The sequence below is a fragment of the Rhinopithecus bieti genome, unplaced genomic scaffold (genome assembly GCF_001698545.2).
Source record: "Rhinopithecus bieti isolate Rb0 unplaced genomic scaffold, ASM169854v2 scaffold_59, whole genome shotgun sequence".
Lineage (NCBI taxonomy): Eukaryota > Metazoa > Chordata > Mammalia > Primates > Cercopithecidae > Rhinopithecus > Rhinopithecus bieti.
In genome coordinates, this window is record NW_016803115.1 from 905,616 (window position 1) to 925,057 (window position 19,442).

Below are 19,442 nucleotides of genomic sequence, written 5' to 3' on the forward strand. Positions count from 1 at the left end.
AAAATATACCGTAAATTGAATCTTTAAAAATTGTAGTACAAAGTAGTTCAAATGTGTTTAATGAATCCAGAAATTAATGAGAAAAAACACTCTTTAGGCTCCCTAAAATTGACTCACCATGGTTGAATCTATTGTGTTGACTAGAGAAAATGTACTTCAGCCCTCCTGCACCTGCACTGTATTTATAGCCAAGTTTCCAGTTTTTTAACTGGCATTAAATTACCTAGAAATTGAATGTGTGGAAAATGATAGAAATTTATTTTGCCTCATGAGAGAAATCATTCTCTTTCTGTTTTAATTTTTCTTTTAATGTAGCATGAAAGTCTATACCTTTAAAGTCTGTTAGACTGGGATGTAGGAAATGTATTATTTCTATATGATAATGGGTATAGCATAGTAAAAGACTTGAAATACACAATAATACATAGACTATAAATTAGTCAGTTTTCAACGGTTCTAGCACACATCTCACTTTAATACAGAAATTCCTATACCAATATATTTCATTTCCAGCCAGACAGTGGCCAATTTATGACTCTGCCAACAATGCCATTTTAATTAATTTTATTCATCTTATTTCTCTTTCCTCTGTTCCTCATATCTCATCTGTTTGCATTGCCTAGATTTTAATTAAAAAACCTCTCCTCTCTAAGGAGCAATCTGAAGTGGCAAAAATAATCATTTAAATTTTACAGTCATTAAAAAATTGGCTGTGGTGGAAGCCATGCATTTTCAATTTTCCTACAAATGATGTTTTAGCTTCCTTTTAAAGCGCACTTTGTATTTGAATTGTCTGCCACCAGCCAGCTTGGCTATCAAAAATGGTCTTCCAGCTGGGTGGGCTGAGTGACAACTCCTTAATGGAGGAAATGGATGGCTCTCTGCTCATGTGGAGGAGAAGGCATACCAGGCAGATTTCATTCCATCTGCCACCAGCTCTCTGCAAGCTGGCATTGCCCAAATGCCCAATATCCTCATTCCAACAAAAAGGATATCGTCAAAAAATAAATGGTAAGGCTACAGATGCCTGAAAGAATCATCAGGGTCATTAGACCCCAGGGAGATCATATTAAGAGGTGCCTCGGTGTTCATCTTTGATGAAAACCTAATAAAACAATGGTGGAGGCAAATGTAAGCACTTTTACAAGTACAGAGGTGAAGTCATTAACATTTTCAGCAGAGTATAGGGAGTAACCTTAGAAAACTACTATCCTGAATTGTGGCCAAGGACTTGTTATATTGAGGAATTTGCACTGATGTTTCCTGTTGATGATTTTCTGAATGACAAATTCTTGTCACTTAGTTACACTGCGTTCTGCTTGTCAAGTAAAGGAAATCCATTTAGTAGCAAAGTAGGAAAATATTTTTGATTGACAAAGAGAAACACGTAAGAGCCATACTTAAGGGACTTTAGAAATCGGTAATCTGCTAGTACTTAGAAGTATAAAGTGTATGTCATTGATCAAGGCTAAACAATGAAACAAGTACAAACAATTATAATTATATAATAATGTACATTAGAAGTGCTAGAAATAGAAATAAAAATTTAGAGCCAGCTGCAGAATTTATACCTTTATTTCACCCTGAATAGATGCTTAGTTGCTTGATGTATATTCACTGTATGTCAATCAAAAGCTGTGGCTCAGGAAGTCACATGTGATTTAGAATCATCTGCTAAAGAAAACCTGGTAGATTTTCATGATGCTCAAAATAAAATAGTCCTGATTTCCAAAAATTCTTGTTTTTTTCATATCAAGAGCTCATATGTCTTACAAAGTTACACATTTAATTGGTTTTGAAGTTGTTTAGAGTTTAATTATTATTGCATACAAATGATAGGAGTTCAAATAGATGTTGAACAAAAATAGCTGGGTATTAAAATTGAGACCAATTTTAAAATTCTTTTCATACTTTCAATGATTTTTAACATAGTAGATCGATGTTATACAATGCAAACTTATCTGTAAGAAAAGTGGCATCAGACATCTTGCATTAAGTTTTCCTGTTTTAGGAATATTTGGTAATCTGCCAAAATTTGGAGGAGGCTTTTAAAGTTATAATTAATGATTCAGTCTGCCCTGAAGATGAATGAATGTTTGCAGTATTTTTGCCTGTTGTATTGTGGGACATAGTCTATGCATGTCACTAAAGGTTTTAAGTTGATCTGAAGAATTTTAATGACTATTCTGATGAAAAGTAGTTAAAATAGATTGAAATGCTCTTCTATTTTCCATCATGTTTGCTAGGCATATGGAATATAATAGCATATTTTTGGAAAAATATATATATTTAGAAATAATGATTATTTTGTAGCACTTAGAAGTTTCAGAATGCATCTCCTCATATATTATTTGTGCCACTAACAACACCTCTAGCAAATAGATATTATTGATTCCATTCTGCAACCTGAGAAACTGAGGCCTAGAGGGGTTAAATGGCTTCTGCAAAAACATGGAGCCATTAATAGAGAAAATGTATTTCAACACATTTCTAATTCCAATCCTCAAACTCTTTGAGGGATTTCAGTCCTTATCATCTTAATTGTTTTTGGTTTCCAATTTTTATTCTTTTCCAATCTTATTTTCTTCAATTAATGTAGGTGCTAAATTTACTTGAGTTAGATTCTAGGAGAAAGCTCAAGCAATGCCTAACCAAGGAAGCCGTGGATTCCCATTCAGAGCCAGAAATGGCGATAGAAAACAAGCAAGGCCCAGGGACGCTATCTCAGTCTGAATGCATTCAGGCATAAATGTGTAGTTTGGAGAGCATCTAGGAAGTAGGCTAATTCCAAGACACCAAGCCCACTGTGACCAATCCTAAAACAGAATTAACATGAAATTCTAGCTTGTCTTGTAATTGATTTAGGCATTCTGTGAATGAGAACCCTAATCTGGCACCCCACCCTGGATAAGGCTCCAAAATACAGGGCCTATGATTATCAACTCCGAAAATGGAGACTCAGTACACCGATTGCTCTCAGATAGCTCAGAAATTCACTGGTTTCACAAAGACCATCCCCAGTTTTACAGGCGAAGTATACTATGGGCTCATATATCCTTAAAAGAGCATTTTATCACTGCAAACCTTGAGAACACTGGGTTCTATTCAGAATGGCAGAGGCAAAAATCATATCTTGGTCTCCTTAGCATGGTGGGGAGCAGAGCAAGCCATCTGCAGCTGTGTGGGTTCTCTGCGTCTCCAGACCCTGTTGCCTAGAGAGTGACAGTCCCATCTTGCTAAGAGACAGGGAACATCCAGCCATCTCCCACTGAGGGATGGCTGCTTCCTTTGGGTGTGTCACAGCCTTTCTTTGGTAATATATCACTCTATTAAGACTCTAAAGAAGAGAATATTCAAAGAGCAATACTTCACCCCCCTCCACACCCAAAAGTCGTTTATTATGATTTTCAAATATTGTGTATCATACATAATTTTATATACTGTTTTATAGAATTGGCAGCATAGTAGGTTTATTTGCACCAACATCACCAAAAACACATGAGCAGTGTATCATGCCATGATGTTATGATGACTATGACGTCACTAGGTGATAGAAATTTTTCACCTCCATTATAATAGTATAGGATCACTATTGTATATGCGGTCTGTCATTTACTGAAACATTGTTATGTGGTACATGACTGTATGTGTCTTAGAAAATCATGTTATATATCTTAGGCATACACAATAAATTTATCTTTTTTAAAAAAAATAATTACCTTAAAATGTATTTCCATGTCATTCACTCATTCATTTGTTGAACTATTTAACAAATATTTTTTAATGCCTGCTATATGCCAGGCACTGTGCTAAGACCTGCAATATAACAAGAAACAAAATGGACATTGTCCCTGCCCTACGGAACTCACAGTCCCTGGGCTTGACTGATAGGTTTTGTCCAATTGGTTTTTTTTTCATCTGTTTCATTTTAAGAGTATATAAAACTTAAAAGAATGTTTGATATTTCATATATAACATTTCTCTTTATATTTCTCCTTTTTATTGTTTTAGCTTCCCATGACCAGCCCCAAGCATTTCTCTGTATATGACTTATTACCAAAAAATGTTAATGCAAACTTATAATAATTTTTTAAAGTAAATAACATTTACTACCTCCAGAGTTTGATCTTGCCTTTATTCTCTTCAAGCTGAAAAAAAATGTCATTAGAAAAAGTATCACAAGAAATATATTTTCTTTATTTTTTTATGTGTTCTTTTGGGGATTAACAAAGTTTGTAGTTTCCCAGTTCCTCATTTGGGACTGCATGCACTTTTTAGGTCTGGTCAGAAACTTTTACTCAGAAACTGGTTGAGAATATGTGATTATATCTGGGTTTACTTTGACCTTTTCTGCATTGCATATTTAGATTAGCTGGCTGTTCTACTCATATTCCATTTACAGATAAATTGTGAAAGACTTGAATGGCAAGTAAGAAATATATGGAATATTGAAAAGGTCAATGCTATTTAGCCCATAACCACAGAATTTAAAATACATGACAAGTCATTATCAAATTTAATTCCCACAACAAGGACAGTGGTAAAGATGGGAAATTATTCCAATTAAAATATTCTTGTTTCATATTGAAGACAGAGATGGCAAAACTCAAATGCCCTCTTGACTCCTTTTTTATAAGAACTTAGTAAGTTAGAAAGAATTTGTAATTGAATTAAATAAGGCAAAAAGAGGTAACAAGCTCTTTTGATTTGAGAGTCCATCATAGAGGAACTAATATAATAACTTTTCTAAAAACTCTAATTATACATGAGTAAGACAAATACAGCTACAAAACCAATTCAACAGCCACCCCATGCTTTCTTTTCATCTACAGCATAGCTGTCAGTCAGATGGGAACTCCATTTATTTCCATGGAAATGAAGGCAGTGAGTTCAATTTTGCCACCACCCGGGATGTAGATCTTTCCACAGAAGATATTCAAGAGCAATGGTCAGAAGAATTTGAGAGCCAGCCTACAGGGTAAGTAATTGCTATCTACCATGCTGTGTACGTAGCACTTACATTTATTCTACTGGACATGTTTTAAATGCATGTTGTTAAATGGCAAAAGCATACTTAGATCAATACTGATGATTCTTATCGCAGATAAGCCAAAAGGGGTGTACTTACCCTAAAGATTCTAAGTTTATAATTAACTATTTTTTGCATATTAAAAATGTGTGATTGCAAATGCTTTTAACTTCACTTGACTCACTTGTATCTCATTTTAGTTTATTCAGCTTTTACTGGGAGAAAGGTTTTTCCCAATGTTTATATAGAATACAAAATCTTCCCACTACTATTATATTGAGATTTTCATTTGTCTTCCTGGGGTCTGAGATTTATAGATACTGCTACCTGATTTTCATTGGAATGTGGTTTTGATCTATAAAAATTGTTTAGGGGATAAAATTTGTCTTTGAGAGATTTATAAAGGAGGAATTTAGGACTGAGGTTGAAACAGAGGAGACCTGAAGCAGTGAGCATCCTTTGATGGTAGTGCTTTCTTGCTGTTCTGAGCTGTGTGCCGCCTTCTGGGTCCTAAGTCCCTAATATATATCCTACTAATTGGCAGCACTTTCGGAAGTTCAAGTTGAAAAGAAACATTAATAAGATTAGAGACTCAACCCATAAGGTGGTATGAATTGGAGGCAAATTTATGTTTTCTAACACTATGATAAGGATGAATGAAATTAACATAAAATATAATTTTATAATGAATATGAAATAGCAATAATTTATTGACTGAGAAACTTTTCCAGAATACAACATTTGAGTTATAGTCATGTCACTCTGATCTCAACAGATTAAATCAAAACTGATTAAACTTCAAAGTCCCTGAGTGGCAAGATGGCTAGTATTGCCCTTTTGGGCTGCCTGCTGTGCCTTGCCCAAGAACTTCTTTCAGACCCAGTAAGACTCTTCCATTCTCTCTCCCAGAAGGGCCTGTCTTTTTTAGCTTGTTGTATCCTCAAAGCTTATCTATGAAAGAACACAAAAATTCTTACCCTCAGCCTGAGCCACACCGCCACTGTGACCCTTTGCTGCCACAATGGGGTCTTTCACTGTCAAATGCTGAATTTCTACTGCAGTTGACCCAGCCCTGCTCTTCCCTGCCTCAGGGAAGTGACTCAGGTCCAGCCTGTGGCACAGCAGTCTAAGCCTCTGCAGAAGCCTGAGACTCTGAATGACTTCACCCACTCAGGGCCTATTGACCTCTGCAGGCCCAGCACCAAGGCTCAGTCCTTTAGCCCACAGAGCCTTTTCTGACTTTCCTGACACCCTGAAGCTCCATGTGCAGTACAGCTCCAATGTCTCCTTGAGACACCAGAAACCAGTTTCTCATTTTAGCCTCTAGGATCTCCCCAGGGTCAGGCTGGGGAGATCCTAGAGGAAAAAAAAACCAGTGGTTTCTGGTCCTTCTAGCTCTTGTAAGAACAGTCCGCTCCCCTCCCAGATCAAAGAGCTTTGGTGGAGTCCAGAGCTTTGACAGTGCACAGAAGTCTTTCTACCTATCTTCTGGAGATAAAGGATCACCAGCACATCACTTCTTTCTGACTGCTGATAAAAAAAAAAAAAAAAAAAAAAAAAAAAAAAAAAGACCAATTCAACTCCCTTTCCTGATTATGGAGCTTGATCACAGATGAGGGGATCCAAATGTTGAGGCACAAGAGACTCATTTACTCCCACGCTTTCATCTCTCCACACTAATTCCATCCATATATCAGGGATAAATCACCCCCTTCAGGGAGTCCCAGAGCCCCTGGGGACTCAGAGGATTCCCCAGTGTTACCAGCCCCCATCCCATTAAAGCAGAACTAAAGAAATGCATTTCCTCTCCAGGAGTACCATTCTAATTCACACATAAATACCAATCTGTCTCTCCCCTCTCCTCCCTCTCCTTCTCACCCTCCACCTCTCTCCTTCTCTGTGTGTGCCTGTATCTTCCAAGAAAAATCAATATTTTAAATGTAACTTGCTATTATTGTTTGAAGGGGAAATAAAATTTATTTTTACCTATGACCTTCATACTGGCTGTTCTCTCTCCCAAAATGCCCGCCATCTTCTTAGCTTATTCTATTAGCAAAGCCTGTCTATAAAAGGACACAATAAATACCTTAGTAAAAGAATGAATAGTCCATTCAACTCTCTATGAGTAACACTTGTGGAGACTTGGTACAAAAACATGGAAAACCCCTTCATGAAGTAAGCTAAGAAAGGAATTGACTTGATATTAGAAGAAACCAAGCATAGTTTAGAAGATTAATATACTAGTCCAGAAACATAGCTGGCAAAAATTATATATTCCAATTAACAGATCACACATTCTGCTTTCCTACAGCACAAATAATGTAAGAGAATTTTTGGCTACAACTAAATCATTCCCCCAAACAACAACAAAAAAAGAACTAAAACTGTTTATGACTGAAAAAAGAGCTGAAGTCAATATGGACACAGAGGAACATCGGAGGAAATTCCATTAACCAAATGATTCAGGTGGTTTTAAGTATGCTCTTTGGCCATTTCTCAGGACTGAAGATTGACCAAGGTTTTGGTCACAGTGAAGAAGCTGGTACTTCCAGGCCCTGACATTTGTCAGCAGGTTTCTGTTCCAATAAGATATAATCATGTGTTTGAGAAAAGCACCTGTGCCACTCTCATTGCTCTGCAATTAATTTATCTAAATTCTAAAAGTGGCGTAATTCTTCTAGCAACTACACCTTGGGTTTATTTGTGGCTTTTGGCCAGGACGTCAGGCCACACCACCCGAATTAGTTCATTCATGCTGTCATCTGGTGACCCAGCTATGAAGTTGGCATTATGTTATAAAGGTATAAAAGGATAATAAGAAGACCTAGTATTTTCTGCGTTTTGGGTGATGATAAAAATGATAATTTAATCCATGGTGTTTTGTGTGCTTGTATGTGTTGTGGGGTGGGGGGCGGGGGCCTGCACTCCCACCTGGTCCCAAATGTTACTTTATTGGTCCAGGAAAGAATGCTGATATAATAATTTTTAGTCACAGATTCAATTTTTTTTAAAGTCACAAAATAAAATTAATGTGAAGCATTTTTACCTAGGGTAAGAGCTGACACAGGAAAACAGATTAATAATTTGGTAGCGAAATTCTTGATGTGTTCTGTTTTCTCTGCTCAGTTTATCGAATATTTGTCTCATTCTTCTTTCATCCACCACCACCTACACAAACAATTTATCATGGTAAGCTCATCTGCTAAAATAGACAGAAAACATAGTTGGCAATCCTCACTCATTCAAGGGTGGCCAGTTGAATTGACTGAATTCTACTGCTTTGAGTTCACTTTTTTAAGAAATAAAAAATTATTAATGTGAATATAATGCTTTCACTCTTTAACAAGGTTTTTCTTCCATAAGAATCATGAGAGAGAAAAAAGAGTATGCAGTCCTCTCTAATAACGTTTCCAAAAGACTTATTATGAATGGCAGGGAAGAAAAGAGAGCCAGTAAGCCAGTAAGCCATTATGGCTTTTTTGGGAAACCAGTTTCCTAATTATCCATATTTTCCCACCATTTGAATTAAAGTATTTTATCTCAGATCAGAAGGACGCAAGAGCCGTTTGCCTTTCACATCACTTAGCTGTCCGAAATCCAATGTTGATAGGTTTATTTTTTTTAAGTGGGATTTTAAAGTTGTGTTTTCCTTTTTTCTAGAGAAGACACATCTGTTAGTTCAGGCAGGGAGAAACTTGAATAGACACACTGATAATTTATGTGAGTCTTTCTGAACTTTGGCTTAACCTTACAAGCATGTCATTGAATTAGCAGCTACCACATCTCACTTAGCTGAGGCTATCTTTAGGTGGAAGGCGGCTTTGTAGAACACTGCACGTGGAATTTGTATATTTGCCTTTCATCCCAAACGTAAACATTATATGCTTTTACTATTCAAACACCTTTTTAAAAAAATCTGTTTTACTGCTGTTACCACAATATTTGTGCAAAAGAGAAACTCCACAAATGTAATGACTATTAAAAGCTGGAATCAAGACAGTATATTCTAATCTTGCCAACCTGCCCCAAATCCTTGGAAGTGACAGAAAATGAGCAAACGAGTCTATAATGACACTAAAAAACAAGAAAGTGACCCGTAGTTGGACCAGAGAGAGGAGGTATCTGATGGAAGGAGGGAGACAATAGCCCAGAACACATACTGAATGAGACACTACAAAATGCGTCTCAGTATTGCTCCAGGTCATGGATGCTGCACACAGGAATCAGGGTGAGGCTATAAGGACTGCTAAGTAGGTGAACCCCTCACTACACCTACTTCTTTCTTTTCTTTTTCTTTTTCTTTTTTTATGTTTTTTGAGACAGATTCTCACCATGTCGCCCAGGCTGGAGTGCAGTGGTGCCATCTCAACTCACTGCAACCTCCGCCTCCTGGGTTTAAGTGATTGTCGTGTCTCAGCCTCCCCAATAGATTAGATTACAGGCACGCACCACCACATCCAGCGAATTTTCTGTACTTTTGGTAGAGACAGGATTTCACTATATTGGCCAGGCTGGTCTCAAACTCCTGAACTCAAGTGATCTGCCCGCCTGCCTGCCTTGGCCTCCCAAAGTTCTGGTATTACAGGCATGAGCCACCATGCCTGGCCCTCACTACACCCACTTCTAAGCAGAGACTTATGCCCCCAGGACCAAGCAATGAATATGGACACGTGGAACGGAGAAGCAGGGCACGGTGCCCCCATGGGAATCCTCACCCAGGGGCACATCTGCTCCCAGTCAGTGGGCATTTTTCCGCCAAAACTAAGAGAGAATAGCAGATATGAATTTAAGCAAATAATCTAAATCACCAAATCTACCACCTCCATGTAAAAAAATAAATAAAAATAAAGCATTAAACTAAAGAACTAGGAACCAAGTAAGTAAAAGGAAGTAACGGATTAAACCAATGGAGATTGTATAAGAAGTATAATTAATATCCTCAGCAGGATAAGGGCGTATACTGTATTTGTGAAATTAGAACAAATTTTATGAGGAAGAAACAATTAGAGATGTGAGAAATGGCAATATATGATTGGTGAAACAAGTTTAATGGATTTTTTTTTCCTGAGTATCAGTATAGGCAGAGCTGAATAACAAATTAGTGAGCTGGAAATTTGAGTCTTGAAATGTTTTTTCATTACAGAAAAAGAGATATTAAGATATTAAGAGATAAGTGGCACTTCCAACGTTAGAAATAGTAGGAATTAAAGAAGAAGCCAGAAGGAATACATGGAATGAAATATTCAAATAAATAATTGGAAAAAGTTCCCAAGATTAAAAAAAGGAGAAGAAGAAGGAGGAGGAAGAAGAGGAAGAGGGGTAGGGAAGAGGAGGAGGAGAAAGGTATAGTGGCCATGAATGAAAATGTTTAGCAAGATGAATGGAAAAGTACCCAGTCCTAGATAATCAGGGAGAAATTTTAGAACACCAATAAAAGAAAATTCTAAAGCTTCTAGGTAAGATTTATTGTACTTTCCTTGGTAGCATTAAGCATTTTTTCAAAGGAAGCAGTTATCTTGAAGTTCTGAAAATTATTTGAGTTGTAAAATTCCTTCTCCAGCCAAATATCATGTATTAGGAAAAAATAAAAGCTGTTATAGACACACAGGATTCAGAAAGTTTACCACCCTCTCTGAAAGAATTACTGCAAGGATACATTCCTGGAAACTAATCCAAGAGGAAGATGAGATATTCAAGAAAGAGTAGTAAACAAGTAAAAAAGTAAAACTTGTAGTTCAGTCTAAATAAGTATGGATTATTTGAAAACTTTAACAAAAACTTGAAATTAAAACCCAAAAGATTGCAACATGAGAAGTATAGAAGGTGGCTGGCAGGAAGGCAAGCAGAAAAAGGAAATAAAATATTGCACATGTTCTTAACGTGTTTAGAATGAAACTGTAGATCTTGGTTAACTCTTAATAGAAAACTTTCAATAAATATAGATATGTGTGTTAAAAAATAGATAAGCCAGATAGAAGTTATATAACTTCTAAAGCATTAGGTTAACATTAGAACAAAGAAGACATAGTTCAGTAATGTTAGGAAAGTGGAAAAAATAAACAATAAAATACAGGGCAAATAGAAAATAGAAAACAATTGGTCAGGAGCCAATTCAAACATATCAGTAATGTGATAAATTAGAGTGAGTTATATTCACTTATTAAATGAGATTCTCACAGTAACTTTTGAAAAATAAGCTGTACGTTTGACCTTACGAGAGACTTAAACTATAATAACAAAAGAAATTCAAAGTTAAAGAGGAACTAATTTACCAGGCACATGTAACAGAAGCAGCAGGGAGGCGTATTACAATACGATAGAATTCAAGTTTGAGCATTAAAAGGGCGAAAAATGAGTGTTTCGTGTATCAATACGTGTAGAGCACTTTGCCTACAGCATGGTGCATAATAAACAAGTTAAATATTAGTTATTATTCAAAACATAATCACTGTCAGTAATATGATCTGGCCAAAGTGGTGCTCAAAAGAAAATTATACTGATATTAATTAATTAATGAGATATAAAAGGTTAAACACAAAGTTGAATAGCCAATGAAACCTAAATCATTCTCTAAGCAAGAAATATATCATTGGGAAAAAACCAATATTAATTAAAATGATGATTGGATATGTTTAAAAACCACGCAAGTGCTAAAACGGATCAAAGTAAACTTGTTGCAGGCTATTAAAAGAGATGTATTACTTCCTCCTTTTTCTGATTTTCTTTGGACCTAGGTGTTAATATTGCTTCCTTTTAAGCTAATTGTTTTATAGTTTAAATATAAAAACAGTAATTTTTCAAATGACAAGTATATAAGTTCTCTGTGCCAAAGTTGTTCTGCAGCTCCTTCATAGAAGTCTTGAGCCCTTCTTTAATTTATAGCACATTTCCATGCCATCTTGGCTCTTGGCACTGCCATACTTGAGTTGCTTAATAGGCCCCCAGCCCCAAAGTAGCTGTCCATGTGAGCATCCAGAATGCAGCAACTGGCTCCCTGTCCTTGTTCCCAAGAGAGAGAACCAATGAATCTAACATATAACCAGGAAAAAACAAATTTGCATATAGAGCAACAAGAACAATCTCTATTGTAGCCCTTTTGATGTAAGTTGACACTTTCATTAAAAATAGGCTGAAATTTTTTTAGAGCTCTTCAGAACGGTTTAAGCATCTTATTTTCCACAAATTATACCCTCTTAAACTAAAATTTAGTGGAAAGTGTTCTAAACCAGAGGTAACAATTCATCCTATCCATCTGGAATATTTTCATCAACCTATCCATCTGGATAGGATGAATTGTTACCTCTGGTTTAGAACACTTTCCTATCCAGACGAATCGTTACCTCTTATTTTGAATACTTTCACAAAATGCTCATAACGTTATAGAGGGATTTTATGTAAGCTTACAATTCAAGGTACATGAATTGAAGGTAATTTGGCCATCTGAGTTAACATTATATTAAGTGGGTTTTTACAGTCATGTTCACTTTTATTAAAGCAAAACTTAACCATTTAAATAACATAAATAATAAATTTAGGAGCCCAGATAGATTGTAGCTAAAATCTTAAACAGTGCCAAAGACCTACAGGTAGATAAAGTGTAGACAGTTTATCTTTTGCTAAATATATCCTTGATTAAAGATTGTTTGAGCAATAACTCTTTGCATGCTGTACTGCAACTTCATCTAAGGTTATTTATTAATTATAGCAAGAAAAAAGTAAAAACACTCATTATAATTTAGAAGTTCATTTGAATTGCCACTTTGACTTATTTTAAAATGAAAACAGCACTACATTTTACAGGAGGAGAAAAGGAAACCAACATTTATTGAGACTCTGTAATGTCCCAGGCAATACATCATTTTCTCTAAACAGTCTCCAGTCTGGGTTATATTACTGTCTTATTAATGAGAAAGCTGGGTGCTTTCTAACCGTTCTGAAACCTAATATTCTTTATTAGTGTTGTTCCAATGAGAGTGTAAATAAACATGATGCATGTCATAAAAACCTAAAACAAAATTAAATTCGAGAGGAGCCAATTGAAGAGAAGAATCTTTGAAATGTAATGCATTCAGGGAAGCCTTCAAATTGAGCTCATCCCTTTACCTTCACCTAAGCTGTTATGCTAGAGGGAAAACCTATAAATGCAATGAAGGTGGAGAAGGCTTCAGTCAAACTATACATCTTGCTAGACTTCAGAGGACTCATACTGGAGATAAACCTCATGAATATAAATGAATGTGGAAGGTCTTTACCTATGACACATCCCTTATTAAAGAGCAGAGCATTCATCCCAAATATAGACCTTATAAATGTAATGAACTTTTTCCACCTCAGAGAATTTATATGAGATTTTTTTAAACCTTATGAATTTGGTCAATATAGGATCTTATAGCCAGGCTTTATTCTGGATCTTAGTTCATACTTAAAGTTACCAACTTTAGGTGTTTTAATATGTTCTGGATAATATAATTTAAAAATTCATAGAAAATATGAAATGTTCCATTACTTTTACTGCCTTTTATGCTAATATTAGTAGGGAAAAGGTCTGACTAAGATATTAGATCTCTAATTCCTATGTTCATATTCTTAATATTTTCATCAACCTATATTGAGATAATTTAAATTTTCACTGTGAATTATAATTCATATAAACTGAATACCTGACTTTTTCCTGGAAATTATTTGCTTATTGCAAAGAAAATGAGCAAAGTAAAAGTCCAAAATCTCCCCACCATGCTAATTCCCATTCTTCACTGTTGAACTGTTGGCATCTATTCATTCAGAAATTTTTCTATAATGATACCAAAAAAAAACCCAGAAAACACTAGAATCACACTTTGCGTATACACTTCAACTTGATTTTTCAAAACTTAACATATTATGAAAGTCCCTTCTAGTCAATAAATATAGATCTTCATTATTTCACAAATGCCAGTTAATCTAACTGAACCCCTCTGTTGACAGACGAAGAATATTGTAGTAAACATTCTTGTGTGCTTTAAAATATTTCTGAAAGGTAAGTTCCTAAAAGGAAAACTAAATAATCAGATGTGTATGCACACATATACATACATATGTACATATATAATTTCAGTTTTGTTAGTTATTGCCAAGCTACCCTGCCAAGAATACATACCATTCTTAAAAGTATTGAAGTATGAGCTGGTTAAAATATAATTAATCCTAGTTACAAAGAATTCCAAAACACCTGATAGAGAAGACCATCAGCTTTCCAGCTAAGACATCTCTTTAAATTATTTTTTGCGTACAAAAATATTACTCTTTTAGTGACAGAAAAAACAGAACGCCTTATTTTAAAAATATAAATTAAGTATTTATTGTGATCTTGCTATCTCTAAGGAACAGAGTTGCCTTAAAACATTTTATTGATCAGAAAACTTTTTCTGTGCTCCAACTTCACCTCACTCTATTTGTAGTAAATAATAGATAGCACTGTATTTATAATAAATAAGGTAAGGGTTTTTTAATTTTAGAATTAATCATAAAAGAATAAATATAAATTGCTGCATTGTAGAGAGCTCTCTCCCTCAGGCAGACATTCCTTCAAATGCACTTCACATAGAACTGCATTTCCTTAGGGAAAGCATAATTTAAACCACAGAGAAGTAACGTACCTTTGGAGGGAAATTGCCATGCCGTCCGAGTTATTGACAAACCTATGGAGCTCCTCAAATAACCACTACTGGTCTCAAAGATTTGGTTATAATTTTACTTCATGTAATTATTATATTTGGAGAGAGTCAGGGACAATATAATTTTTGTACAATGTAATTTTTATATATTTGGAGAGAGTCAGGGACAATATAATTTTTACAAGGTCACAACTTTGTGACTTTGTAAATTGGGACTTTGAAGTCTGGGGAGTAAAGACTCTACCTGAAGTCCCCTGGTAGTTGATAGAGCTCTGGGATCTCCTTAAGGATACTTTGCCTCCAACCATGTTTTGGCCAGTGTTTATACAAATTCCTGAAAGAGTGGGCTTGTGCTATAACAGGCTCCTCCTGAGTTTTTAATAAATGCAAAGTAAGTTATTCAAAGCAACAAGACTTTTGCAAAACATAAATCTTGTAAAAATTCAGTAAAGCAGATTTATCTCTGCCTTTTTCTCTTCAAAGTAGACTAAACTTCCCATTTCACTTGATTATAAATATTTGGATTTCTAAAGGAAGTAACTTCACTTTTGTTATCTTCCAACAGTTAGAATGGGAGAAATAAAGACTAATTGAGAAAAAAAGATGGATATGTAAGATTTAAATAAAGATTGAAAGTTATTATATGGTCTGAATCATATCACACAATGTTATGGTAGAAGTGATAGTAACTCATTTAAGTGAATCTAGAAAAGTTTTTCGTTTACAACAGATAGAAGAAAAAGACTACTAATCTCATTTCTCATTTAAATAGAAGGTTCTTTTAGTCCATGAAAATTCTTTTCAATTTAATTTTTTACTTTAAAATACTGTAAAGCAGATAGATGTCAAAAAGGAGTCATCATCTGCATCATTTATAACCTTAACTTGCTTTGTGGATCAGTAGGCTGAGTGGTTTAATTGGGATAAATGGAGCAAGCAAAAGACCAATGAACCAGTGTGAAATTTTCATGTATGCGTCAAGAGAGGCTTCTGGTTAATTTGCAAATGATGCAATACTATTAAGAGCTATTTCAAAAAGTTATTATTCCATTTGCTTGCTCCTTGAATGATTGATGTAACCTGTTAAGATTTTTTATAAAGAATTTTCTAATATTTTTATCCCAAATCTGTTATAAACTGGGATGGTTCAACATAATCATCCTGGTATACATAATATCCTTTTTACAACTGTAACTATGAAAATCACAGCAAATCAAGAAAGAAAAGATCTAAATTTTAGAGCTGAACAGGTGGTTGGCCTTAGGCAAGCCACTTACCCTTGTGTGTCCCAGTTTCTTCCAAAAGTAGACCAGTTAATTGTGTGCATAACAAAGGCCAAATTAGATATGGCCAAAAATAAATACTAAAGATAAAATCGGTTTTAAAATATCAAATATTTCAACTTTTTTAAATATTAAACACAAGATCAAAATATCAAACTTCTCTCATAAATTATACAAAGTATACAATTATACATATATAATGATATGTGATACATTTTATTTTAATTGAGACAGAGTCTCATTCTGTCACCCAGGCTGGAGTGCAGTGGTGCAATCTCAGCTCACTGCAACCTCCACCTCTTGTGTTCAAGCCATCCTCATGCCTCAGCCTCCCGAACAGCTGGGATTGTAAGTGTGCACCACCATGCCCAGCTAATTTTTATATTTTTAGTAGAGACGGGTTTTCGCCATGTTGACCAGGCTGAACTTGAACTCCTGTCCTCAAGTGATCTGCCCACCTTGGCCTCCCAAAGTGGTGGGATTACAGGCATGAGCCACCATTCCCAGCCTATAATGTATTTTAAAATAATTCACATATCTCCTTTGATATCTGTTGCCAAATGTGTGATATTATAAATATATGCTATTTGTTTGATGTTCCTAAAAATTATTTCCCTGGATGGTCTTTGCTTTGAAAATAGAATTAAGTAATTCTAAAGTAAGTATACATGATAAACTTTGTGCAAGGAATATATATACATGTTTTCAAAAACTAGAATGATTAAACATTTTACCTAGAATAGCTGTAATTCTGTTTGCATATAATGATTTCCAACAAAGTTTGGCCGCTTAATGAAATTTGATGAAACTGCTGTCCATATAGTGAGAACTGAGCCTGTGGCTTAAATACATTGCTTAGAGACACTTCGATATATAAGCTTTGGATGAAGAAATTATGGCTAATAAATATTATATTTATTTTCCTGATAAGAAACATATCTTCATACCTTAGCATAATTATTAATATTCAGTAACTAACAATTGTTTTGATTTATAAAATTGCTTTTATATAATAAAGTCACCAAGGATATTTAGAAACAAAAATAATTAACCAGACTACATTTAAAAATCGATTATTTAACATCTTAAAATAACTTGAACCTACTCTAAAAGAGAAGCTTGCTGATTTGAAAGATGACATCGTCCTTTAATTTGTTAACACTCCTGATGACAGAATTAAGTGAGAGCCTAAAATGAACTAATTAGCTTACCTCTTTTAGTTCCCCATCATTGCTAATAGTAATCAGCCAGCTGAAAATTTGAAACTGAAAACAAGGCTGTCTGAGCTCATGCAATTCCTTTTCCTCTGCAAACCCATAGAAATGTTGGATCAAGTATGATCATTTTCTTCAATATGTAGCCCTAGGATAGGGGAGGAAATGAGCAGATACCTAAAACAAAGGGAAATTAAAAACCTGATTAATAAGCGTTTAGATGAAACTTAGGCAGTTCAGGATGGACTGACATATGTAATCTGAGGCTGAAGATTAGAGTTAAAAATACTCACACAGGATCTTTGGCAGATGACAGATAGAACTGATATTCTTGTATAAATATGGAACCCTGAAGAGCTCCTTCTCCATGAAGAAGTAATTAAGATAACAGCTTCTCCCATTGATTCAAGAGTGAAAAAGCCCCCAGAAGAATGGAAACTCCAAACAAATGTGAAATTCACATTCATTCCACCCAGGTGGTGGGAAAATTCTAAACTGAGGAATTAATGTAAAAAGAAATTCGGACCAGGGAACCTCCAAGATGCTCACAAATGCAAATGCAAAACCCCTTTGTAAAAATATTTCTTCTACACAAAGTGTGTAAAATTGATGCTGGAAATAAATCCACTGAAGATGAGCTCACAACAAGAATTATGATCTATGTGATTTTATGATTCACCAAAAAGGACATTTATCAGATACGACAAACAGAAGAATAAGTGCATTCCAATTGAGATAAGAGAGATATGAGATAAATATGATTAAATGATTTAAAAGATTTTTTTTAATCTAAGTCATTTTGAAAGAAGAGGATACTATGAGAAAAGAACATGTAGATGGTAAAAAGAATCAAAGAAGTGGGGCACAGTGGCTGACACCTGCAATCCCAACACTTTGAGAGGCCAACATCGGCAGATTGCTTGAACCCAGGAGTTTGAAACCAGCTTGGCAACATGACAAAACACCATCTCTAAAAGGAAAAATACAAAAATTAACTTGGCATGGTGGCGCCTCCTTGTAGTCTCAGCTACTGTGAGGAGAGCCTGAGGTGGGCGGGTTGCTTGAGCCCGAGACGTTAAGGCCACCATGAGCCATGATTGCACAGCTGCACTCCAGCCTGAACAGCAGAGCAAGACCACTTCTCAACAAAATCAATCAATCAATAAAAATAAAAAAATCAAAGAAAACATTTAAAAATGAAAAATACAGTGATAGAAATTACATGTTAACTATGAAGGTAAAAATAGAAACAACTGAAGAGAGAATTAGTGTGTTGAAATAGAGACAGATCTGAGAAAAAAACATATTGCAATATAAAAAGAAAGATTAATGAGAGAATGAGAGACATGGAGAATACAATATGACATTTCAATACAGGTCCCATAGAATTTCCAGAAATAATATAGAATGAATAGAGGATAGTTAATATTTGAAAAGAGTGACTTACATTTTTCCAGACCTGATTAAAGGTTTGGATCCCCAAACTGACAAGGTACACCAAGTTTCCATAGAATAAATAAAATAAACCTACACCTACATACACTGCAGGAAAATTTTAGAATACCAAAGACAAAAATGCAACCAGAGAGAAAGACAGATTATTTACAAAGGAGCAACAATTCAATAGATAGCTTCTTATCGGTAACTAAAGAGACATCGGATTCTTGTCAAGATCCAAGTAGGGTTTTTAATATAACTCAACAAAGTGATTCTAACATTCATTAGGAAAAGTTAACAAGGACAAGAGTAGGCAAGACAATTATGAAGAAGTGAAAGGTGTGGCTGAGGGACAGAGGGAGCTCAGCTATCAAGAGCTATTTTACATATACAGATAACATATATATGTGTACACATAGCATATGTATGATATTTAAATTGGTTTGGGCACGGAGATAGACGTATAGACTAATGGAGGAAAAGAGAGAGACAAGTTAATTGTAGAAACAGACTCACGTTTATAGTGGATTGTTATGTGACAGAAGTGGCATTACTAATAATTAGGGCCAACGATTAACGGTTCTGGAATAAATGGCTATCTATATAGAGAAAACCGTATTGGATCTCAAACTCATTCTTTACCTCAAATCAATTTCAGATTCATTAAAACCACATAAATGTGAAAAGCAAAGCTTTAAAACTTTTAGAAGAAAATATAGACGAATATCTCTCTGATTTCAGGGTAAGGGAGAATTGGATAAAAAAGGCACAAAGCATAGAGAAAAGATAGATAAATTCTACTATATTAAAATTAAAACTCATCTAT

The 19,442-nt window shown here is 35.0% G+C and overlaps 1 protein-coding gene across 1 annotated transcript in view; it reads left to right on the forward strand.

The window, feature by feature from the left end:
- The window catches only part of RELN (reelin), a 529,597-nt gene that overhangs the window by 300,912 nt on the left and 209,243 nt on the right, over nt 1-19,442 (forward strand). Inside the window, exon 11 of the mRNA XM_017851861.1 lies at nt 4,833-4,978. Coding sequence (XP_017707350.1) covers nt 4,833-4,978 — 146 coding nt within the window. The remainder of the gene's footprint in view (nt 1-4,832; nt 4,979-19,442) is intronic.